We start from the raw sequence: 26,550 nt of genomic DNA, 5'->3' as shown, positions 1-26,550 counted from the left end.
TGCTTCCAAAATGATTTAATTCACAAAAGCTTAGAACACAGACATGGACCAAAAATCTTACCAAATGGCAGCTAATTGCATAGTTGTAACCGATCTTTTTAGCTTTGTGTACACTAAGAAGTCAATTTCTCCAGCAATGCTTCTATTCCTTTTGTATTTTTATTCAGCTTCAACTTTGGAACAATTTTTTTCAGTCCTTTTTTGACTGCATTTGTCACTTTTTGATCAGTGCTTCGGAGAAGGCTACAAGAAGAGGCAATGGGGAAAATAACAAGATGACAAAAGTCAATATGTAGTTCATATGAAAAATTGTCCACATGTGGAGACTAACTACTTCAAGAGACAACAGAATATAACAGTTTGCCCTGACCTATTAGAGAAAGATGTAAAACTTTCAGAAAGCATGAACATAATGACTTCTCTCAGCTGAACCAGCCCTCCTCTGTACAGCCTTGCTAGACAAGAGTGTCAGCCCACGTCTGGGTCAGCCAGTATCAAGCTCACTCCCATTATTGCTGTCTTTCTTGCAATGCTGATAGTAAAAATGGATGTAGTCAAATACATTTAATACATATAAAGTACTTTTAATATTCTAATTATGTGTTTCCTTTATTGCAAGACTCAAAAACTCAGTAGGTCTGTTCTTTACTAGACATTACCTTCAAGGAAAAAAAGATAATCTTTCCTAGCTAACTTTTCCTCATAAGAAAAGAGGAAATCCATAATAAACCATAGAACATAGCATAATATACAGTATAATATTCTGTGTTTCCACCTCAGCTGTCCTTCTCTCCCCTTCTTTCAAGGTAGTAGTGTTTAAATATAGTAGTGAAATGTTTTATTACAATATAAAGTAGTAGAAAGAATTACAGAATCACAGAATCACAGGGGTTGGAAGGGACCTCCAGAGATTGAGTCCAACCCCCCTGCCAAAGCAGGTTCCCTACAGCAGGTCGCACAGGTAGGCATCCAGGCGGGTCCTGAACATCTCCAGAGAAGGAGACTCCACCACCTCCCTGGGCAGCCTGTTCCAGTGCTCCGTCACCCTCACTGTAAAGAAGTTCTTGCACACATTTGTGTGGAACTTCCTATGCTGCACTTTTGGTACTATGTATACCAAAGAATGGTACACATAGTTTGCCAATTCAAAATGTTGAGTGAACACTGCCTAAAAAGTTTACTATTTTATACAATCCATATATACAATCCAAAACAGCATTAGAAGTTGCAACCAAATAAACCAGGTATGTCCAACCTGCAGCCTACTTTCTACCTCACACCATTGCAGAAAAAAAAAAAAAAAAAGTATAGCTAATGGTGGTGACTATGTTGAAAAATAGTGTTTTGCTGCTTAAAATGTGCTCTATCAGTTATTGTGCTCACTGTATCTGTTGTAGCTTCCTTGAAAGTAAGCAGGAGGCATTACTTTAAGAGCAGCCTAAGTATATACAGCCCAAAACAATCAATTCTTGTTCACTCAGTGTGGCTCAGACAATCCATTATGTTGAACACGTATGAACTAAACTAAGATTGGAAGCAAACTAAAACACACATGTACGGGTACCAAATAGGCTGCATGATGCTATTAGTCTTTACAAGCCTCACAATTATTCTATTTGACTTAAATATACAGATACTTAAAACCATGTTTCCTTCATACTCTATAAACACAACTTTAGCGGCCCTTCTGTACCTAAAGGAGGCCTCCAACAAAGCAGGAGACATTTTGTCAGGGAAAGCAGGCACAGGACAGGGGTAATGGCTTTAAACTAAAAGAGTAGATTTAAATTAGACATGAGGAAGAAATTCTTTACTTAGAGGGCAATGAGGCACTGAAACAGGCTGCCCAGAGAAACTGTGAACGGCCCAGCTCTGGAAATGTTCAAAGCCAGGCTGGATGGTGCTTTGGGAACTTGCGGTGTCCCTGCCCATGACAGGTGGATTGGAACTAGATGATCTTTAAGGTCCCACCCAACCCACATCCTTCTATGATTCTAAGAAGTAGACATATCAAGCTGAACTGAGTAAAGCGGACAACAAATTACTGGTGCTTAAGGAGAGATTTGTTTTGTCTCCTTAGCAAAGTCACTTGAATTTCATCTGATAACATCTGTACGAATATATGTAAAGCTGCTTTCAAACTGCTAGTATCTATAGATATTTCAAGACACTGTTTTTAATGTGAAACATCTGCATGTCTCACAGTACTGCCAGAAGACAATATAGTCTTATTTTCCCTTAAAGTTCTTCTGGTAAGCAGATGTCTATGTACGGACAGAAAATTCTACAATAAAAAAAAAAAGTGACGTGAGAATGAATAAATAGTTTTGTGTACCTACACTGAAACATATCACTCACAAATTCAAAAAATACTGAGCAGAGATAACAGAAATATAAACAAAACAGCACCTACGACATTTTGTGTACAAAACTTGATTTACAGTAAGCCCTTCTGTAACATCTGCAGAGCTCTCTTACAATCTTATGATGCTTCCCACGTTTTGTGCTTGTCCTCGGCCAGAAACAGGTGCCAAATTCTTTTACAAAAGTCAAAAACAATAAGGCAGTAGAAGGCTGGTGTCTGAAGTGTACCAGGTATCTAAGCAGGTCACTGCACTCAACGAGCTGCACGTTAATTGGTCAGTGTGCTTAAATGACCACGAAGCTATAAGCTTCATATGGACTGAATGGGCAGTTCTGAAATTTTGATATGCAAAAAAGGCAATGACAGAGCAAAAATTAACTACAGTTTTGAGAACATGCAGCATCTGTAAATTACCTCTATAAGAGAGATGTGAGTTCCTTCATGATAAAAGGACCTCAGTATTTTTTTTTTTATATTAGAAAGCAATGATTTTATTAAGAATACTGACTAAATTAGATTTATCATTGTAGTATGATTTAGATAACTCCTCTTTACTTTAATACATAGAGTAAAAAAAAAAAAAAAAAGAACTTCAAACTACAAAGGATTCAGATGAAAATAAAATTCAAAAATAGAATAAAAACACCATACACCAAAACAAAACCACACCTCACAAATGCTTTCTCTTCATCCAGTTAGGCGAGGTTCAATTTTTCTGAAAAGTGTCTGACTGATAGTCTAGGGGATGAGTTCCCCTACTTGGTAACAGAGCACCTGTCAAATCTTTACCCTATAGTGACATGTGTCATAACAGAGAGGGGTAAAAGTTCACATTCCTAAGATAAATTTGCATAAATTAACATACATGAACACATGTTCTGTGCTGTCTTCTATAATAAACACAAAACAAGTATTTACATATTTGCAGAAGTGTTCAAAAGCTATTGAAAAGCTGTTCTCACACAGACAGCTGAACAGCTCTTCAAGTATGATTAATGGAAAAAATTCCACAACTTACTTCAAAATGTTATTTGGACAAACAAAATATATTAGTACATAAACCAGCAACATTATGTGTTAAATGACTCTCCTCAGTCTTAAGTTAGAGAAAATAGTTCAAGCATTAATACACTGTCACTGCACAGGCCTTATAAAAATCTCTACTGAACATCTGTGCAGAGGATTAGATTACTTATAGGCTTTAGATGCATGTATTGAACTTGCAAGAGGCAAAGAAAGCATTACAATTTTATGAACAGAACTATCTTTACAGCCAGATCTATAAGACTACTGTGATGTTGTGTAAACTGTTTTTTAATCTGGATTGCAACTACTGTTCTAATACCATTTCTTCTCAGAAATAATCTGAATGGCAATGACTGAATAAACTTAGTATAAAACTCAGATTTCATCAGTAAGACTCGTATTAGTTAAACACCTTTTGATTCATCTTGCAAAAGTGTGGGAATGTCAAAGTATCCTCACTCAAAGATAATAAGAAAGATGGAAAGCAAACATCAAGGAACCTACAGTAACTGTAGGAGAGGGAGTAGCTGTGGAAAAGGGGAGATGGTGTTTTCATTTTCAGGACCATTTTGTCTGCTTGAATTGTTTGCCAATTCTGCCTCAGACTAAGCCTATATGAGTAGGTCTTAAGGCAAAACCTTCAGTTTCCATGACCTGACACTAACGTTTAGTTACAGTGTGAAAACAGCAACAATTAGTACCACTGTTGGCATATGATAAAGTGATAGTAATCTGATTCTTTTGTGCTCTTTTTGATCTCTAGAGCTGCATCATTAACTAATTCCAAGTTGCAAGCCAGTCAGCTCATCGTTTATAATGATCTATTCTGAATACTTATCTTTTTATGAAAACATACCTGGGCTCCATGATTAAGGCATCACGACACAGTAATAAGTTACATAAAATAAGAATCTGCATTTTGTGCAAGCTGACCCCAGTCACAGGTACTTCAGGGTAAGCTATTTTAATGTAGCTATTTGTGGAATCCTCCTTTAAGCCTTTTGTGTTTGTAAATAAATGGTAGGTACACTTAAAATTAATTTTTTAATCTTATTATTTTTCCAATATTGAGTGGCTTCCTAGAACTGTAGATGCCCAAGCTCAAAGAAAAACCCTTGGAAACCTTGGAAATGCAGCTTTGAATTTCTGCAGTATCTTCTTCCACTGCAGATTTGCCACTGGCAAAAAAAAATGAAATCTCTGCCAGCATAGTGCCAACTGATAATTGCTGAAGAAATTATACTAAGAACTAATAACAAATAGCCATGAGCCTTACATACCAACAAAGAACAATGGCACCTCGGTTCACTTCTGCCCAGGTCTTCAAATTCTCAATACCAACACACTCTATCAATGTTCTTCCAAAGCAGCCTTTAAAACACAGAAGAGGGGCAGGGGGAGAAAAAAAAAAAATTAAGATAGTACCCTTATATAAAGAAGCAAGTTAAAAATTCTCTCCAACTGCAATTCAAGCAAATAGTTTTTAGCCTCTATGTGTTCATGAAGTTATTATCCCTTAAAATAATTAAATGCACTGATAGGTCTGTAGGTTTTTGACTAGTTTCTAATACTTCTAACACTAGAAGTATTGCTTAAAATTTAGCCAACTGCAACACTGGGTGACAGCTTACCAGTGTAAAGTATTATCTACTTTTCAATTTTTTCAAATGATTTCAAAGGCTATCTACATCTTAAGGCATACACTCCAAAGTAAGAACACCACAGGTACACAGCCATATTTGAAGAACTGAACTTGAGAGTGAATTATCTTACAATTTGTAAGCTGGGCAAATTTAAGAGGAAGTAACCAAAGGTACCCCAAACTTCAGCACTCAAACACCGATACTGTTTCTCAGTATCACTTCAGATTAGAATTCCAAATGAAGAACAGGTTAGTTTTTATTCCGCTGTTCCACACGTTATAATAATTTGGTTGTTTTTTAATGCTGATGCCATAAAATCACACCAACAGTACTTAACGACACATAATTCAGTGAAAGACAAAGAAACAAAAAGTAAAAAACTTGTGTTTAAAGTGGAAATTATATACTGCAAACATAAATTAAGTCACGTAACCATCATAATATCAATTAGTGTAGTCTCCAAAAGATGTTCAGATAAAATACATCTTTGAACGTATCCAATAATTCACTTACAAAAAGAAGTAGCAAAACAGCCTCCTTTCATAAACATTTAATAAGGCCCAGTGATCTCTCGTTTTTCAAAGAAACAACAGAAGGCTGAACACAGTAATTACAAATAGGTATTTCAGGTCTGATACTTCCACAAGAAAAAGCCCTCTACGCACAAGAGAAGTTCTCTCTTGTTTACCCTACACGATCCACCTCCATTCATTTTTCAAGTTTTTTATATAGGAGAAAAAGTAATCTCTATTCATATACAGTGATACACATACAAAGATTTTGCAGTTATATAATAAAATGAGTTCCAAAAAGCTAAATTAAGATGAGAACATCTGTGCCCAATCTCTGCCTTCTGGGATATAAAACAGCAAAGATGTCCTATTTTTGTGCCTGAATAGTAGGAATAGTCATACAGTGGTACCTCAGCAGCACTAATGAACACAGTATGGATTACAGCTTGGCTCACAAGCAGTAATGAAAGAAGTCTTTCTGTCAGAAAAGCTTTACCATCTCTATTATTATCCTTTAAATTGCTGTGAGTCTGAGCAAAGAAAAATATTTTAAGCACAGAAACTAACACTGCCCAAGTACGCAGTAAACTCAAATCTGCAAACTACACATGAGTACTTGCTTTGTAGAAGAAAAATGTGCCTTTTATGTTCTGTCCATGAAACACAATTCACAACAGCAAAAAAGACAGAATCAATGATCTTAAAAGATAAAATTTTCATTAATATGTTTACAGAAATAAACAGAGCAATCTTATTTAGGCTATATTACAGATAACATAAAAGTACAAATTTGATCAAATAAGGCTAAATTTCTAACATACCTTCTTTCCCACTCTCTCTCATTTTTTCATCTTGCTCTATTAACCATTTCAGCACTAAATGACCTGCTGGATGCTCTGCAATGTGAAGCTTTAAAAGGGGAAAAAAACCCACAAATAAATTATTCAGTGACATTTCAAAATCCAGTTATATTATAATGCCTGCACGCTTTACTTATTTCTTCCTTTGCAAATATCTGAATAGTTTTTGAAAGTTAGCAGTTTGTTTTTATTCTGCCTTGCAGCATCTAACTTTCAGTAGTATTAACTGTATTTTCTGCTCTTCATCAGCTAATATCCACCACTCTCAGCACTTAATGCTTATTTAGTAGAATCTCTAGTTCTTCTTCTACAAGATCTACACTTTCATTATTTTCATAGACTCCAAAAGTCGCCACAGTACAGCTCACAGAAAATCAGAGAAAGCATTAGTTCATTATACCATAATTATAACAAATGCGTATTTTAAGAAGCAGAGGTAAGTGATTTTGGAAACAAGAGCTTGAAGACAGGTGCTTCTTCTAGTATGTCCAGGTGTAAAGCCCACATTTCACAGTGGTGGCAAAGAAGCAAGAAATCTGGTTAATTTGTTAAGAATGCGTGGTATTTTTAACACTCTTCCTCCATCTATAAACTGTCTTGATAGTTCTGTTCGTACCTGAAGTACCTCTATTGCCATTTTCCATAGGCACTATGGAGGGAGGGGCACTACAAAATTCAGGGAGGCTGAGACAATTCAGCAAAACTACAGAAATCTGGAGGGCATCTTATTTACATAACATTTTCCATTTTCTAGTCTACAGAGACTTTTGTCACTGACTTTAACTCAGCAAAACAGTGGAAAGGTTCCCATGTATGTTTTGAAGAGACAGTCATACTGCAGGAACAGCTGTTAGCTACGATCTTCCCTTGCATGAATATATTCATTTCTGAAAGCTAAGAGACCCTGTCATTCTCAGTGTTAATAGCTAAATGAACTATAAGAAGTTACTAACTGCCTGTGTTACATGACTGTCAGCTACTTTCCCACAGAATATTTAAATTACTTCTGGAAAATTCAAGACCAGGAAGTATCTTGCTTCTCAATTCAGATGAAATTCTAGCTCAAGCCTTCATTATTACATACACAATAAGTTATTAAAGGAACATATCAGAAAACAAAGTGAGAAAACTTGTAGCGTACAAGTTTATTGTAGAAGTCCATTGGCTTCTTACATTAAGGAAAAAATACGCAGACTTCATGTTAATTAGCAAATGCACTGCAAGATGTCAAGGTCTTATGTCCTGTTACATTACCTGCCCATCCCAGCCACCTGGAACCAGCTCTTCTGCTGCTAAATTAGCAATTGCATTTAGTGTGGGCTGAATGTCACCAGTAGCTGTTCTTAAGATGTCAGCAACCAAGACAAAGGCAGCTTTGTCCATTACTACTTCTTGGGTATGTTCTTGCAAGTACTCTAGCAAAGGTGGGGAAATGGCTTCCAGGAGTTCTTGGCGGCGGATTTCAGTATTCTTCTTACTGATGAAAGAGAAAGCAAATTAATGCAGAAGATTTGCTCTGTACGCACATCAGATCAGAACATACACGTTCTTTGAGACAGCTAAAAATTGTTAAAGATCAAAATAATTATTCTTCCTTGTTCCTCATTCAGTTAAATGTTGCACACATTTTGAGAAAACAGAGTAAGAATGTATATAGCCTAAAATTGTCATTAAACTTCACAAGAGTAAGTTTCTCATTAACAATAGTAATTTAACCTCCATCTGCTGGCTATTCATTTTGTAATTGCAACTACTGAGAGAGCCTGCTTAAACAATTCACTTTAAAACTCTAGCAGCTTCAAAACCTGACAAGCATCAATATCAGTACAAGATAAGCGGCTTAAAAAACATTAATTTTAAATTTTTATTGCTATATCTAAAGGTCTAGCAGACAACCTAACTCAAACAATCATCACATACAAACTTTAAAGAAAAAACAGAAAAGCAAGGACTTCAGATTGATATATAATAATAACACTTATACACCGTAAGTAATGTATTATTGCATATATTTCAATAAAATTAAATTTTTCATTAGGGAAAGTTGCACAAACTCTTCTGAACTCTAGGAAAAAGAACGTCATATCTCAGTTACCTATAGGCATTTCCATCACCCTGCTGCAGAAGTGTGATGATTTCTGGAACAAAATGTGCAGGGTCTCTAGGACTTAGCAAGTACAGCAAGACTTTTTTTCCATGTTTGTTGGAAATTAAACTGGCCAGGGAAGCATTTAATTCCTGTAGAAGTGAATAAACAGCAATAAAACATTAATGAAAAAGTAGTTTTGAGCCACCAGTAGTTATGTATTTTTTCAAATGCAAAGCTTAGAAAAGGAAAACTACATACCATAAGATTCATACCTACTTGAGAAATTAAAAAAAAAATAAAAAAAAATCATGTTTGCAGAAGCTAAAGAAATGGAAGAAACGTTAATGTTTAAGACAGGTTCATCAACGTCACTGATAAGAAAACACTATGAATCAAGTTTATTAATACGTACAAGTACAAACACATATTCTGGTACATCATAATTGTGTACAGACATGATTTGAGTAGAAATAATAACCTCAGTAGACCAAACATACAAAAGATCATCTATCACATCACCCAACAGTGATCACTGATACTATGCCGACTTTCAAATAGCTGTATAGACAGTCCTTGAGAAGGGATATCCTAAAGTGATCAGGGAAGACCCAACAGCAAAAAAGATTCCATTAATAGAACAAATCCAACTTCTGATGGATCACCATCAGTAATTATTTGGAGTTTATGCAAGCATTAGAAGAAAGCACAGGGCTTTCCCCAAAGACTAGCTGATGGCTAGCAATAACCATTTTGTAAACTTCAGAATGAGCACCTCATCCCTTGTACAGTGAGAGGGCTTGAGAAGAAATACTTGTGTTGTTTTAGTCTGTATGTATTTGCATTTTTACCCCCTTCTTGATGAAGACTCCTTCAGATAGCAGTGCTTTTACACTAGTACTTTCAGAATTCTGTATACTATCAATTTATTCATTTTGGAAGTATATATAAACGCTAACAGTTTAAAAATTGGAGGAGGACTGTATGTGGCTTTAGGCACTTCCATCACATTCTATGCGCCTCTGCCCTTAAAAACCCCTTCACCACTCTACCCCCATCATTTTGAAAATTCTTTCAGCAACAGCTCATAAAAGGAACTGAATGATAATGATTTAAATCACTTCCCCCCCTCCTCTGCCCCCCCCCCCAAACCCCCCCAATCCCCCCAATAAACACTAGGCCTGGTTAGTTGCCTTTGAATAAAATATCATAAATATCATATCATAAAATATCCTGAATTGGAAGGAACCTACGAGGACCATCAAGTCCAACCTGTGACTCACACAGGACTAACCATATTTTGCAGAGCCTTTTTGAACTCCATCAGAAACAATTTCCTACCATCTGACCTGAACCTCCCCTGACACAGCTCCTTTGTGACGGAAGAGAAAGGGACAGGTGGCTAGAAGCTGGCAGGAAATGGTAAAAATCTGCATAAACTGTAACGAGCATCAGTTGGATGCAGCACTTCATGTAGTTCTTTAGTTTTTAACTTAATCTTCACATTCCAACCCAGAAGAAAGGGTGTCTAAAGGGGTGAAGACCCCTTCTCCTTGGCGTGTACACTGAGATTTAGATCTGTGTGTAGTTATTTTTACATGGATGACAGATGTTCAAGTATTTCAAAACTTAGAACAGGTAAATAAAATACTTAAGTTTAATACAAGCAAATACAAAAGACTTTGAAATCAAGCTATAACACAGTCAATTAACATAATAAAAACATTTATCTCTACACCTTGCAAAAGTTCATTTCTCCCACTATTTTTGTGACTGATTAATCACAGAATTTACTTGCTTTCAGTGCCAGAGCTATAGAAGGTACCCGCAGAAACTCTAAATGACACAACTGCACTCCTTTCAATGGAATCTTCTCCCTAACGATACTTGCTCAGAATATTCCCAGCAAGAGCTTACCCACTGAAATCTGCCTGAATTCTAAACTCTGACAAGCATTCAATATATAATTCCAATCATATATGAGGGTTTAAAGCAACATAAATTATCTGATCCAGGATTAAGGCCACATAGCTAAGAAATTATAAAAGACTTTCCTTTGAGGCTTTCAGGAGTTTGCAATTCTCCCTCTACCTAAAAAATTCCCAACCATTCTTTCAATATAACGAGCAATGCATTTAATAGCATAAGAAAAATAAAAACACACAAAAGAAAGACTTGGCAAGTGTTGCTTTTTTTCTTCCCCAAGTCTTTGTCATCTTCACATTAATTCAGCTTTTAGTATGGACAGAGAGGTAAGTTTAAAAGGTATTTCAGAGTCTAATTGTGTTTTAAAGAAAATATTACATTCTCAATTCTTCTATAGAATATACTTGCTTCTGCCTCTTCGTCAGACACTAGCTCTCATTCCCCATCTTAAGAGCTGGTTTTGATCTCATTTGAGAAATTTTTCATTTTCCCTCATGTATTTTTCATTTTCCTGGCCAGAAAAGCTACTTCTGTGCAAGAATAAGTTGCCTACACACGCTCTCCTTCACTTCTCTGTCCAGTACGATGACTAAACAGCAAACATTCAGCTATCTGGGGTATTATCAGGAAGTTTCAGGTGGTGGAAAAGATACAGAGTATTCAGATGCTAAGTGACATAGTGGAAGATAAAACCAACCATAATATCTTATTTAATAAACCCTCTGTATAGCAGGGCGCTTGAAACACCATACAGAAGTTCATCAGTGATCTTGATGAAAGATAGCTTTGATATGTTAGGGCCTATTTGTTTGGAACTTGCCCAAAGTTGTTAAATCATTCAGTGGACTCTGGAAACCAGCTGTGATCACAGGTTGTATAATGGAGAATCACAAGTCACCTCCGCAATGAGATGCTTTCACTTTACCACACTAGAGAAAGGGACTCTGAGAAGAACTTCCATGGTAGGGTAAACAAACTCAATATCTCCTGACAAAGCAAAAACAAAGCAAGCCTTGTCATTTTCTCATGACAGTGTCATGCAAAGCATTTCCCTCATTTTTAACTCCCTGCCGCTGGCTCTCAATTCGCATGCATCATTAATGTGATGAAACCCACTGCATGAGTATGGCTATGAGCACATTACAATATACATATATAATATATATATCAATATTATTTTATTCATGTTAGAATTAGTTCTGCATTATAAAGCCCTTCTTCTCAGTGTGAAAACAGTAAAAACATCTTATAGTAATAGTAAGAATTGCATGTAAATGTGACTTAAGTAAAAATACTTTATGAAAATTCGTTTTTGGAAAGAAGGTGGGCAAATGGGACGTTCCAAAAGGAAGTAAATACAGACAGGACTATACTACTTTTTTTGTTTATTGTGTAATTACATGCAGTTGCTGCAAAACAGCTGAACTGCTCTCATGTTTCAGATGCCTATATCCACTTTAGAAACTAGATGAATATTTCAAGGATTTTTATCCCAAACATTAGTTATCGTTTAACTATCAACATACTGAGTAAAATGTCAAGCTTTGATAGTTAATGTAAGCCTATGGCTTCAGCATCTAACCAAGAGTCCCAAGCACTTATTTTTGTAAAAAGTTTTGTTATGCTACAGTCAAACACGTTGCCATATTTCTGTTCTGCCATACCACCAACATCCCATCTGACATCATGGCTGAACACAATAAAGTTGGAGGCATTACTTTCAAAGCAGCACACATACCAGGAGAGCTTAAACTTATGACGACATTTCTTAATTTAAAGAGATTCAAGTCATTCCGTAGTCTGGATGAACATGTACAATTGTAACAAGTAATGAATCTAACTTAAATTCAAATTCAATAAGTAAATGCAGAGAAAATGCCGAGTTCTTTTATGACAAGAAAAAAGTGACACAAAAAGAAATAAAGTTGGAAAGGGCTTAAATAATTTCTAAAAAGTGGATGGATTCTTACTGTCATACACTTGTACAATGAAAAATGAGATAATGCCTGGGTTTTAGGAAAAAAATAATTACTTACAGTTATAATTAACTGTTTCACAAGTTTAGTGTCATCGATGCAATCAAATGCTGCCAACAAAACCAAATGAGAAAATTCACCCTGCAAGGATGGGAACAGAAAACTTCAGTGACACAGTCGATTTCTGTGAACAATTCATTTTGTAATAATTCATTTTGAACCAACACTTAAGACAGTTCAACATTACCTGAGCATACAAGCTAATTCTGTCTGCATCAGAACGAGAAGCCTAACAAACCTGAAATTCAGGCTTAAGAGAAGCCTGTTTCTAAAAATGTACATAAATTTGATCTGTCATTATACACTGCTATATTGCTTTATCATATGCTAGATATTAACCCAATACAATTGTATAATCATCACCTGAAATCACAGGATTTGCTTTGCTGGCATGCTGTATTCAGATTTTCTTTCACAGAAATATGAAATGGTTTGGGTCGGAAAAGCTCCAAACCCCTGTCATAGGTAAGGACACTTTCTACTTAGATCAACATGCCCAAAGCCTCAAGGATCCTGGCCCAAGTTGATTCAGTCAAGGTCATCACTGGCTTTCTAGGCTGCAAGTTCTAGGCTGCATCACACTTCCAGGCATTGTCAAGGTTTTCATCCACTTGTACACCACGGCCTCTTCTGCAGAGCAGCTCTCTGCCCAGCCTGTAATTCACATTTGGGGTTGCCCCAGCACAGATGCATGCGCTTGCACTTGATGTTGCTGAATCACATTCACTAAGGCTCATCTGTTGAGCCAAGAAGATTCCTATAGTTAGCACCTCTTCTTCTCCAGTATGTCAGTTGCACCTCTCAGTTTAGTACTGAGTTGCTGAGTTGGCAGAGTTGCTGACAATGCACTCAATCCCACTGTCAAGGTTGCCATCAAACGTGGTATGTAGTAGTGGTCCCAGCAGTGAACACAATTAGCAACTAGTTTCCACTTGGACACTGAGATGATGACCACACCTTTTGAATGTGACCATCTAGCTAATTCCTTATTTACCCAGTGGATTATCCATCAAATTTCATGTATCTGCAATTTGGAGACAAGGATGCTTTGCGCAAGTACGAGCAGATGATACCATATGCTTATCAGCCAACACTGTAAGCTCTGCCATGGATGGTAATTTTCAGGAAACTTTTTTGCCCTTAGTGAAGCCATGCTGGTTGTCACCAATTATCACTCTATCCTATGTGCCATGACACAGCTTCCAGGAGGCAGAGGGCTGAGCCTAATGAGCCTTTAGCTCCCCAAGTATTCCTTCTTTCCCCTTTCTAAAAATAGGGTTATGTTTCTCATTTCCAGTCACGGGGAACTTCACTGGAGTGCCTCAGCTTCTCAAATATGATGGATACAGCTGACTAAGTTTATTCTCCTGTTCCCTCAGGACTCATGGATGCAAATCATCATGTCCCACGGATTTGTGAACATTTAGGTTCCATAAATGGTTTCAAAGGTTTCTTCCTCTTCTATAGCTGATCCTCTTCCTAGTCCCTGCTTTTGTTTGCTGGGATTTGAGGAGTGTGGCTAGAAAACTTTCTGGTAAAGACTGAGGCAAAAAAAAGTAATTCAGCACTTCAGCTTTCTCTATATGCTAAGTAAATAGGTCTCTTGTTTTCTTTTGGAGAAAAGAAACATCCTGACATTTTTGTCTAACTTTCTCACTGTTAGGAACATAGCTCTCGAGAGCAGAGGAAGTGAGCCTTGAGTATCAGCCAGGTTTTTTGGGGCACCTATCTCTCCAGGGCTTTATCCCAATACGCCCTAACAACCAGATCCTGGAAGAGATCGAAAAGTCTTCTACCGTGCATTTGCTTAAAACTGAAATGAAGTAGATACTATAGTTCTGTAGAGCACGTATCTAGCAAAGTCAAATCTACACAGCACAGGCAGAACCCAATTCATTTGCATGTCAGTGAGAATATATGAGGGTGATGTTAAACTTTCAATAATCCCAAACTGTTTTAACTGATATTCAACCTGTTTCTGATTTTTGCACACATATTTTTGGTATGTGAAAAATCAGATAACATTACTTAGGCCAGTGGTCTTCAGTCGAGTGTGCAAGACAATCCACTGGGGTATGAGAAAAATGTTCTTGTACCATTTGAAAGTAAGAGATACTTTTGAAATTGCATTTCTTATCTTTTTTAGTTTTATAAAGTGTATGTTATTATGTATCTGTTATATCACTACATCATACTGTATATTATTAAGAAATAAATGTACATAGTGGGGATAGGGTTGCATGGTCAGAAAAGCCTGGAGACTACTGACTATGCTATTAGTAAACAGAACATCACAGCATCCATACGGAAAGAAATCTAAAAAGAGATTATTATTTTTTTTGCAGGTGTAACAACAGTGCTGTCCAAAACTACAACTGCTACTCTGTGCCCCAATCTCCAATCACATCCCATCCCTGGAGGTGCTCAAGGCCAGTCTGGATGAGGCCATGAGTAATCTGGTCAAGTGGAAGGTGTTCCTGTCCACGACAAGGGGTCTGGAACCTAATGATCTACAAAGGTCTCTTCCAACCCAAACTATTTTCTGATTCTATGACTCTTACAGAGAGTAAATACAGACTTCTTCCACTGTATATCTAACACATAGTTCATGGTTAGTTCATTTTGAAGCTCCCACACTTAAAAATCTGTGTCATGGTTTTTACGTAATAACCTTAGCAATGACATCCCCAACACGTTTTAAATTTTAATCTCTATCTAGAAAAGGAAGTATTTCAGTCACAACAATCTGAGCAAGGGGTAGTATAAAAACAAAGTATAAAGATAGGCTCGAGCATACCTGCTTTCTTTCTGTCTCAAACAATTAATTCTCCTATACATGAATTAAAGAGCAAAGCACTGCAGGAGAAAGAATCACAATTTACTCTGCTGCCTGAAGGAATAATACTGCATGCAGTGCACACAATGAAGCTTCTCAGTGCCTTCAAATATATTAGTATAAGCTGCTGATTATTTCAGACTATTTACTACACCATCACTACTGCAAATCTAATTCTGGGATCTCATAGCTGCTTCCAGTTGCGCAGTACACACACACAAAAAATATCAGCCTTTAATCATACAATAGTTATCTCTGATATATTTTTATTTATAACTAATGAACACTCACCATAGCTATTTTTTCAATGTATGTCTTCATAGTTTTCACAATAACTTTTCTGTCCTATCCAAAAAGGAAGGAAACTCAAGTGAGCTCATAATGCCAGTAACTCTGAACAAGTGTGCTCTTATTTACTCCTTCAAAAAGACAACTTCCACTTTGCTTCCTAAAACTAAAAACAGTCACTGAAGTCCAACATTTGTACTATGTCAGCACTCAAAAAACAATGCAAAGGGTTAAATCTGAATTTACAGTCTCACTACAAGTCTCAGAGACATTCTGTGAGGTATCTACATGTTTAGTCCAGGGATGGGAGATCCCAAAAAGAAGGAACTTCAAAAAATCTACATACAACCACTTATTTTCTGCCAGTTACTTACAGAATAGGAATGCTCTTCAACTCTTTGTTTGGAAAGAAGCCTAATCAATATGACCAGAAACTCTGAAGCAGAGATTCTGCTTGCAAAACCCCTCAGAGCAAGATTTGTTTTTGAAGAAAGCTTCCTCTGTGTTTCTCCCTTCAGCTATTATGATCATTGCTCAGTCTTTTTTAGATACATCACTAATCTCCAGTACCTAGCAAATTCTTTTTTAAAACAGTATTTGCTTTTTTTGCTAAGCAAAAAAATTGAGATGTTATTACAGCATTTTCAAGAACTGATGGTACACACCTTGAAGAACTTCAAGAAATCATGTCAGCAAAAACAGTTCTTCTTCCCTTTTTTTTTTTTTTTGTTTTTTTTAAAGTCTTGATATTTTAAAAGCAAGTATTGTTTCTCTTATCATCATTTTCCTACTGCCAATTCCACTTGCATTAAGAAGTCTGCAGGATGAATGAATGGCTAGTAAGAGTTTTATGTGCTAAGCCAAAAAATACTGCTGAAAGGAAAAGTAGATGCTTCCATTTCACGAATTCTCACAATAGCATCCAATTCTCAAGTTCCACTACTTACACTGGCCTATGTAAGCGAAACAGGACTACTTGTAAATAGAAGAACCTGTGTGAACAGTAATGCAGATTGGGCCTAAATTCAAATAGAAAGCAAATAAACATTACCTTGGGGGTACCATGCCATAAACAGTGCATTGCTACTCTGGCTCCATCATGAGTGTGTGCCAGGTAGATGACAGCCTCTCTGATAGCTTCTATCATTTCCTGAAGAAGAAAAGGTGATTAAATAAAAAGGAAAAAGAACAACCTGTGGAATTTTTCATGGAGACATCAAAACAACTTCTGCCCACAACACTACAGAGAATATTACCAGCCCTACAGAACTACTTACTGCCTTGATTTACAAAAAGTAGCCTCCAAAAGATCACCAAGGTCTATAAATGACACAAGTCTGCCCACTCCAAAACTACACTACCTACTGTGTTAAACTAGTACCATACTGAAGCTTGCCTGTTGTCCCATTAGTGAAAATTCTCAGCATGGTTCTCAGAACTGACAGATATCAGAAGAGACAACTACAACTATTAATTTAGGGAAGAAAACAACCATGAGGGCATACAGTTCATTTATACACACAGGACATCAGCTAGAGAATATGAAGAACTAAAAGTCATTTAAATATCAAAAGTCCCTAGAAAGTGCTCATTCACATAACTGTCATCACTAGCTATGTGCAGAGGCACAGACAGCTCTACAAAAAGAGTTTCCAAATGAAGACATTTGCACAAAAACAGAATTAAATTCAACAAACCACCCTTTGCACAAAAAGATTATTCCAGTGGTACCAGGACTGCACAAAAGTAAAAACAAAGAAGAGACACATTCTTACTCCTCTTGAAGTAGGAGAGCATTGTTAATTCACAACTATTTTCTGTTGAATTACTATAGAAAACTATACTCAAAAATCCTGAATTAGGTGAAATATCGATTTAGACTAGGCCACGAATAATCTACCTCACTACTCTTATCTTTGGCTTTGTTCATCACAAGCTCAGTCTAGGTGAAAACAAGGGACACGCAGTAAGTATGGAAAGCTCCACACGGCCTGGATTCAGACGGCGCTGAGCTGCAGAATGAGGATAATGGACAGTGGTTGGAGACAGGTCAAACTAGGTGAGATACCACTGCATTAGTGTGAAAGCTCACTGTAACTAAGTCTTCATACAACACCATTCCCCAGTTACTCATCTGGAATCATCAGATGTACAAGGCTGGCATTTCAGTATATTTTCTTTTAGAGGCAACACTTTCACAACATAATTAAAGCTATTTCATTGAAAAGCAAAAGAAAACAAAATATAATGAAAAAATACTTACAGATCTTTGTTTTGGAAGAGCATGAGTGAAAAAGTCCAAAAATACTTTATGTACCAGTGAGTGTTTTATCACAGCCTCTCTGTATTTGGAAAGAAGAACTAAGTAAAAGCCCTCCAAAAGCAACAGTTCTAACAGATGTTAGCACTACTTCCTCTGTATTTCCAAAAAAAGAAAAAGCATGGTGTGCAGAAAACTCATAAGTCATGTATGATGCATTTACAATGTGTGGGAAATTCTACCAATAGATTCAAAAACCTAACAAGACATTTTATCTTAACGACCACTCAAGAAGTTTATTCAGGCACACCACATTCTTTAGAGTTTGACCAACTGATTTGGGCAGGTACTTCATAAAACGTAAGATATTATCACAGTGCTAAGGACAAAATCATCATTTCTTGCTACCCAATGCAGAAATATTAAAGGTGAAAGAGAAGCAGTGTTATTCTTATACATCATCTATATACATCAGCAGGTGTATACAAGTATCACCATCTCAAAAACAAACAGATGCATACTAGATTGACACCTGTAAGTCAGTTTTGGTCCTTACTTTTGTGCCATTGGTGTAAGTATCTGCTTCATTTCATCTAGAATGGCCTCTTTCTTCTCAGGTTGAGCTTCTAACACTTTATCCAGTGTTGGGACAAGTGGTGTCTGAAATGAATATCCATTCAGAGTTTTAATTATACCCTTCCCAATGTTAGAGTTCATAGAAAATGTTACAGTCCCTTGTCAATCAGCAATTCATTAACAATATCACAAAGAAAATGAAATGTCTGCAAACTATCAGTGTAGCTACTTTGTGTATGTCAAACTATACACAAAAATGCATCTACAGGTCTGTGTAACTGTTATGAGCAAACAAAGCTACCTCTATGGCCTGAGCTGTTTTCTGGCAATTACAGCCAGCTCTTCATGAGGCTGGCAGGTATCTGGTAAAAAAATAAAAAAAATCACACTAAACTGGCAGTGTGTTTCTGAAGAAAAATTTTGCAAGACAGCATACATAGATGTCAGAGGGTAATACATCAATGAACTAAGTTAGAGGTACAAGAAATTCCAGGCCAAGAAAAGCATGGGAAAGGAATACTACATAAATCTTCTATATACTAAAGTTTGCTGGCATCTAGTTTAAAAGCGTGCACTGTAAAACCTAATTTCTAAAGGTTGTGTACTCCCAGAAAAATTACAGTCCATGAACAAAGAAAGTAAGCCTTTCCTGTTAAAGTGCTGTTAAATGCTTTAATTAAGCTTGAGATAACCTGAAATAAAAATGACAATATAGTTCAGAAGTTGTTGTTAAAACCCTCTAAAATTCTAAAAAAAAAAAAAAAAAAAAAAAAAGTGAGGTACAAAAGTCACTCTGAAGTAGTTAGTAATTGGGGAAAACAATTTTGTACATAGTAGGAAATATTTATTTCTCTATTAACAGGAAACAAAAATCTGTAAGTCAGCAAGGAAAAAGAAATACTAGGTCAAAAGAAAGGAGGTAGTACTTTTTTTTTTTAAAAAAAAAAAAGATCTGCCACTATCTGCAAGGTATATGCATCTAAATGATTTCAAGAGTTTGGATTCGAATCCAAATCTTCACTGGAAAAAGAAAATAAACCAAAATTGCATGTTGTATACAGAAACAAGTGCATCTCGCTCACACTCAGTTCTCACAGTATAAGATAGTTTTTATGTAAAAGCCATCTACAGCATTGATGGGGAATTAAATCACAATCTTATCTCAGTAAGGATGACTATTTCAGGCTAGACACTGTAACAACTCCAGCTAAGCCAAGAGAGCGGTGAGGTGCAGGAACAGGCTGCCCAGAGAGGTTGTGGATGTCCCATTCCTGGAGGTGTTCAAGGCCAGCTTGGATGAGGCCCTGGGCAGCCTGGTCTAATATTAGATATGGAGGCCGGCTGCCCTTCATGTGTCAGGGGGGTTGGAGCTTCATGACCCCTGAGGTCCCTTCCAACCCAAGCCATTCTATGATTCCATGATAAACACTGGACTGCAGAAAAAGCTCGTACATGAACGTACTTCACATAGATCAAGCTGAAGAATACAATCTTAACCTATAGCAGAAATGTGCAATTTACTCGTGCATTTACATATGATAAATTAGAATGCATTTGGACATAGAAAGGAATTTTACTGGAGAATACTGTACGCAAGGGAGGTATCAGTAACACAGGGCACTGGATGACAGAATACCTTAAAACAAAAGGAATAAATCACCTTGTAAACCTGAAAAGTATTTCCATATAGTTCTTCTGTCAGCATGTTTCTCTGTTCCAGAATGGCTTTGTCATTATATGCATATTCCACTACAGCAGATGCTTCAGCATGACGGAGCATTTTTTTCACGTGACCTTTAAAACTTTTTATTATTTCAGCAATTTGTTGTTTTGTCCTGTTTCACAGGGAAAGATTGATAGCAGTACTTGAAACATTAGGGAGGATATAACCTAGCAGTAGCTTCATTTCTGAAAACCTATGTAGGTGATAAGTATTAGCAAACAAACCAAGAAACATATGCAACAGGGCGGATAATCTTTATGATATTAAATATGTACAGAAAGGCAGGATCCACAAAAGTTATAAAGGATGATCAAAGATACATAAGAGAAGAAACCTGTGGATAACTACAGAAGGATAATTTCCTGAAACACTATGCTTCAGTGAACACTGTCTTTACAATCTGTTACCCTTAAAAGGCACAAAGCACATATTTGAGGGCTTTACCTGCATGTTTTCCTTAGTAATATGTGTTGCTGTACTTTTACTTCTTGACAAAAAGAGAACAGCCATAGGAAATATCAAATACTCACTGTTACAAACACACTCCCATAGACATAGCTTTTTTAAAATCATCATTGATGATTTTAATAGATAAAGAGTAACACTCATGCTGGAAATCAAAAATGCAAGATAAATAAGCAAATTCACTTCATACTCACCCATACATAAGAAACTTTTTCACAATATTCCTGGAATATTTTGACTTACTCAACTCCACAAGGCTATCTAGAAAAAAGGGGAAAAAGAATAGGCTCACTTTGACTTTCCTTTATATCAACACGTAAGTAATGGCTTTGGGTTTTGTAGTGCCTTTCAAGACCTCACTGGGAATAACACATCATGTCACCATAAAGTTAACAGTATTTATGAGAAAACAGCACAAAATCATACAGGTAAAAGGCAGATGGGAAAAAATACCTTTTAACTCTTCAAATGTCTCTTGCCTTTGCTTGTCATTACCATACTGAATAAAGCACTGGATCACTCGAGTTGAATCATGTGCAAATGCTAGCTGCAGGACAGAAATGTTCCGTTACTCTAGAGCATTTGTATGATACTATGCACCAAATTTATTTTCCATTTTATCTCCAAAAGAGTTTCATGTCACATGCAGCACATAATTCCGATTACAATAATCACCTACTACAGCATACTAATTTTTAAAGTGTTTTTATTACTTTAAAAATGTTCTGTAAAACAACACAGAGAATGTTTGCAATTGGTGACAATTAAGAACACCTGTTACATACATGAAACATTCAGTACTGAATAAAAACTCATTTTCACTTGTGTCCCATGGAATTTCAGAATGAATGTTACCAAACAGTTTCAGTTCTGCATGGCATATCAAGAACCACTCTAGGATGCAGCAACATACATTTCCAGGCAAATTCACATATTCCATGAATTAACTGTACCAAAGCATTCTTTTGGCTTAGGATCAAAACAATATTTCTGCAGGGCATCACCATAAAGCAACAGCCAGAACTCTGAGTGGCTGATTGTAAACTTCACTTTCAATTAGTTTCTTTAGACTTGGCAAAGCATCCCTGCACTACTGTCCTCAAATCTAAGAGCCAAATCAGCCTTGCAATCCTATTTTTTTTTCCTTTTTGGGAAAGACTTGCAGCTAAAATAACATTCTCTGTAGCTTTTGGGAGACTGGGTTGGTACTGAATTATATAAACAATTCACCATTTTTAAAAGGAGGTTCTGTGAACTTTGCAGTTATACAGAATTTGTTAATGGCATTAGCTTTCCTTACGTTTTTGATTTTTCCATGAAGTAGTTTTTGTAGCTCATTCATCAGCTTTTCCCGCTTCTCCTTATCACATTTCTTCCTGCAGGAAGAGAAGTAAAGCAACCTTAAGGAAACTGCATTTTCATAGGTTGATGCAGTTCTATCTCTATGTTAAAAAGCAAGGCATTATAACATATTAGGAGATTAGCTCCTGCTAATCCACATTTGCACTGCCATTAATTAAAGCTGAGGCATAATAAAGTGGCTTTAGTGCCAAGAAACCAAACCAGACACTCATACTTCAAAGTCATTTTCTTAGTAACAACTTTAATTAGCCTAGAAACTCAATTCTGCAATCAGAACTGTTAGTGCCACTAAAATACAGAAGATCCTTAAGTGCCCTACAGCCAAATGTAGAAAACATACAATTAGAGCAATGCAGCAAAATTAACTCCTCTTTCTGTCATAAGGCCACAGTCCTGAATTACACTTGCCAAAGAACACTACCCTCCAGAAAACACTAAAAACCTCAACAAGCTTGCAGTGATCCAACTGCAAGATTAGACAAAAATCTGTGGTTGATAGTTCAAAAGACAAGACAAATCCTCAGACATCTTAGTCTACAAATGAAAAATCCAGATATTTCTATAATGATGAAAGATCACACTTCACTTGAAGTCTCTGAAGACTTGCATGTAATGGTGTCATTTCAAGACAGTTCCACAGTGAAAACACAGCTTCACAAAAGTTACCAAAAGGAAGTACTCCAACTTATGACAATGAAAGACAAAAAAAAAAAACCATTACCTTCTCACGCTCTCCCATATTTGCTTTGATTTTACAATTATATCATAATTACTTTTATCATTAAGTTGCCTGCTTTGCTTTAACTCCTTCTTTTTCTTTTTGAAGTCATTCCATTTAGGCTTCTTAGAATCTGACTCTGAAAACAGAAACATCAGAAACACTTATTTTCTATAGTTGAGAAGAGAGGAGCAAGGGAAACCTTTAAGTGTGAGCTGCAGTAACTCTTTGACTTCAATTCCTAATGTGCCAGGAGCTTTGTCTGCATTTTCCCAGCACAAATATTTCATAAACATGCTAAGCTGGTAGTTTCCAGTTTTAGAATAGCAGGAGAACAAGGCAAACAATGATTCTTCTCCTCAAAGCTCACTCAAAGGATGCACTGCAAACATCTTCACAGCTTCAACACTGACCCTAGATGCACCTACCACTCTGTGACTGTACAGACCCAGTGAATTCTCCCTTTGGCTCTTCCATACAATCCTTTACACCCCTTTACAAGGTACCTCGAAGACCAACCAGTTCCAACCCCCTGCCATGGATAGGGCTGCCATCCACTAGATCAGGCTGCCCTGGGTCCCATCCAACCTAGCTCTGAACACCTTGAGGGATTGGGCATCCACAGCTTCGCTGAGCTACGGCCTCACCGCTCCAAGCAGGTCCACAGGGCAAGAAGGAAGCGGTTTGGGGGGATGCCCCCCCAGAAGGCCAGGAGTTTACAGCAAAAATGGTCAGAAGCCTTCCTGAGGAAAACAACAAGTCTTCATCCCACAACCCACTGTGCACGTGCAGGAGGGAAGGGTCTGCATGCTAATGAACTCTCGGAGGTGTAACGAATGTGCACCCGAATTCTGGGAAAACTATTGATTATGTATTAGCTTGGCCTATATCTGGAGCATGACTTTTCCTGACGGTGTGCAAGTCAGGTGATCTATCCCCCCTCGCACCTGGAGTCTGCACAGCACTGAATAAACTGTATCTGCTTTGTAATCTCACTTGGGTTACAGAGTTTGATTCTGCAAGTCACTCACTGGCCTTTCTGGCCACAAGGGCACACTGCTGGCTCACACACTGGCCAACCTACCATCCACCAGGACCCCCAGGTCCTTCTCCACATTCTGATGGCATATGAATTTAAACTCAATACTGCACCTTTATATTTGACTTCAAGACAGCTCATAACTAACTGCTGGTTTTCATGACTTCGGCCCACATTTAATCAAGAGAAATAAACCATTACACAGGAGACATTAAATCCAAACTTGGAGTCACTGAGTCAATTAGGAAAAAGTGATTACAAGATCAGGGCTGAGGAAGACAAACCAGTATAAAGTGCATACCAAAAATCTCAATTTCATCTAAGTCAGCCCTAAGAAAAAAACAAACAAACAAAAAAAGTCGATCTACTCACCTCTCTCTGCGCTATCCTCATATTTCCTCTTCTTTGCAAGCTTTTCTGTTTGCTGTTTATTCTTGACTTGTTTGACACTAGCTCTTCCAGGTCTTAAATTTCCTTTCACAGGCTTTTTGGAAATGGATGTAGGCTTTTCCTCCTTATCTCTTTTACTATGAAAAGTCTTTGAAGGAACTGAATCTAATTAAAAAAAAAAAACAAACAAAAAAAAAAAACTCCACAAATTAAAATATTACCCTAGAACCATTGTTGCTTCAAAGTAACAATTATTAAAACAAGAATCAGACTACCTTGTCACACCATACTATTTTTTTTTTGTTTCTCAAAGCCAGTGTTTTTTTTTTTTTTCTTCAGTCCATGAGTCCCCCTCTCCTGCTCAGTTTTCCCAGAAAGTTTTGCCTTGTCCAAGCACTATTTTTAATCTACAACATAAAGGCCCAGGTACAAAAAGGATTAATCTGAATTAAAGATACCAAAATCACAAGTGCCACAATTGCCTCTTCACAGTTATGGTCAGAGCTATTTTGACATCAGTTCCGACCATATTTGAATATGTTAGATAGTTGAATACATATTATCCCAATTCTAATCCATAGCACTTTGCACAACATAGCTTCAACTCTCTAGTAATTCTTGCTTTTTAAATGGAGGAAAGGAAAGACCAGAATAAGAAAAAACGTCAACAACTTCATATTTTTAACAAGAGTATTTTAGCTCAACCAAATACAGCTGAAGGGCTTACAATCCTTTAGCTTTACTTTTTTTCCAAACTGTTTTAATTGTTCACCATTACTATAGCTTTGAATGTGACACAGAATCAGAACATGGCTGAGCTTGGAAGGAGCCTCTGGGTCCATCTGCTCCATCCCCTGCTCACATAGAGTGACCCAGGGCAGGGTGACCTGCACAAAGTCCAGATGGTTTCTGAAGGTCTCCAACAAAGAGATCCCACACCCTCTCTGGTAAATCTGTCACTTGCACAGTAATGAACTGCTTCCCAATGTTCAGATGGAACCTCCTGTGATCCAGGTTTTGCCCTCTGCCTCTTGTCCAGGCACTACTGAAAATACCATGGCTCTTCTTCTTTGCACTGTCTTTTGCAGTATTTATGGGTACTGAAAAGACCCCCTCGGGGACTTCTACTCTTCAGTCTTAACAGTCCCAGCTCTCCAAGCTTCTCTTCACAGCAGAGGTACTCCAGTCTCTTTGTCATCATGGTGGCCCCTCACTGGTCTCTTCAGTATGCCTACATCTTCCTTCTACTGGGAGGCCAGAAGTAGACAAAGGACTCTCAGTGTTTCTAAGACAGCAGCTGAAGAAGCATGCCTCCTGATGTGGTGACAACACTGCTTAACAAAGCTCAGGATATCACTCATTTGTTTTGCTGCAAGGGCACACAGCTGGCTCATAGTTTAACTTACTGCCAACTGGAACAGCAATACTTCTTCCATACAGCACAGCTTTTCACTGGGGTGGCCACAGCATGTCCTGATGCTGTTCCTCCCCATTTGCAGAACTCTGCACCCAACTTACTGTCAGCCCTTTCCTCCAGACTGTTCAGGTCCCTTTGGATGACAGCACAGCTTACTAGTGAATCAGCTGCTCTGCTCATTACTGGCTTCCAACCAGACCTCACACTACTGATCACCATGTTTTAACTCTCAGCACTGTGCCAGTTTTCAACCCACCTCACTGCTCATCCAGTACTTTGATCAGCTTATCTTAGGATCTCATGGGAGACGGTGCCTTACTGAAGCCCAAACAGAATACGGGCACTGTTTTCTCCAAGTTCACTGGGCCAGCCGTTTCATCATAAAAGCTCATCAATTTGGTCAAGACAGAAATAAAGTTCACACGTACAACAATCGTTTAGTCAGAGCTCTCACGAGCAAGCCTTTGCCTCCTTACCGTCATCTTTCTTAAACTTTCTTTTTCCACGCAGCTGTTTTCCACGAGGTCCTTTCCCGCTCTTTCCTGGAAACTTCTTGTTATTCCAGGCTTTCATCGCGACAACACTGCAAACGGAGAAAGAAACAGCGTTACACCAATTCTACGCCGCTAACGTCACAACGAATCACGACCCCGAGCCCTTCCCGCGGCGTCCCTGACCTGCCCGGGGCGGCGGCACGGCGCTGAGCCCGTCCCCGCTTGCCACCGCCAGAGCGCGGCAGGCTCCCGCAGTCCAGCTCCGAGCTCGGCTGGTGAGGCCGCGGCTGGCTAGGCCCGCACAGCCCCGCCTCCGATCCCCACGGCCAGTCCCGGTGTCGGCACCCAACTCCCGGACGGCGGTGGGCGCCGCAGCCCCGCTACTGAGGACGGCTTTACCTCCTGGCTCCTCCGACTCCTCCCTGTCCCGCCCGCGGTCTCTCGCTTCACGTGTGCCGCTCGCTATTGCCGCCAGCGTGCTTTACGGCGGCGCGCGCCACAGGCATCGGCTCTCCCGAATGATGTCGC

General features: G+C 37.9%; 1 protein-coding gene across 1 annotated transcript; it reads right to left on the bottom strand.

Moving 5' to 3' along the window:
* Positions 1-26,550, bottom strand: PUM3 (pumilio RNA binding family member 3). The gene is made up of 18 exons (XM_042825839.1): positions 26,422-26,550; positions 26,005-26,111; positions 24,094-24,276; positions 22,686-22,821; positions 21,903-21,978; positions 21,056-21,149; positions 20,797-20,863; positions 20,075-20,249; positions 18,395-18,498; positions 17,842-17,920; positions 16,630-16,728; positions 15,582-15,635; positions 12,455-12,535; positions 8,502-8,644; positions 7,661-7,883; positions 6,368-6,455; positions 4,672-4,762; positions 1-243 (listed from the first exon to the last, which is right to left on the bottom strand). The coding sequence occupies exons 2-18, from the start codon at positions 26,099-26,101 to the stop codon at positions 114-116; spliced, it is 1,920 nt and encodes a 639-aa protein (XP_042681773.1). The 5' UTR covers positions 26,102-26,111; positions 26,422-26,550; the 3' UTR covers positions 1-113.

The sequence above is a fragment of the Centrocercus urophasianus genome, unplaced genomic scaffold (genome assembly GCF_019232065.1).
Source record: "Centrocercus urophasianus isolate 14NV4802_14NV808 unplaced genomic scaffold, USGS_Curo_1.0 seq_25, whole genome shotgun sequence".
NCBI lineage: Eukaryota > Metazoa > Chordata > Aves > Galliformes > Phasianidae > Centrocercus > Centrocercus urophasianus.
Note: the sequence above shows the minus strand (reverse complement) of the source record. Positions and strands in the feature narration are given on the sequence as shown.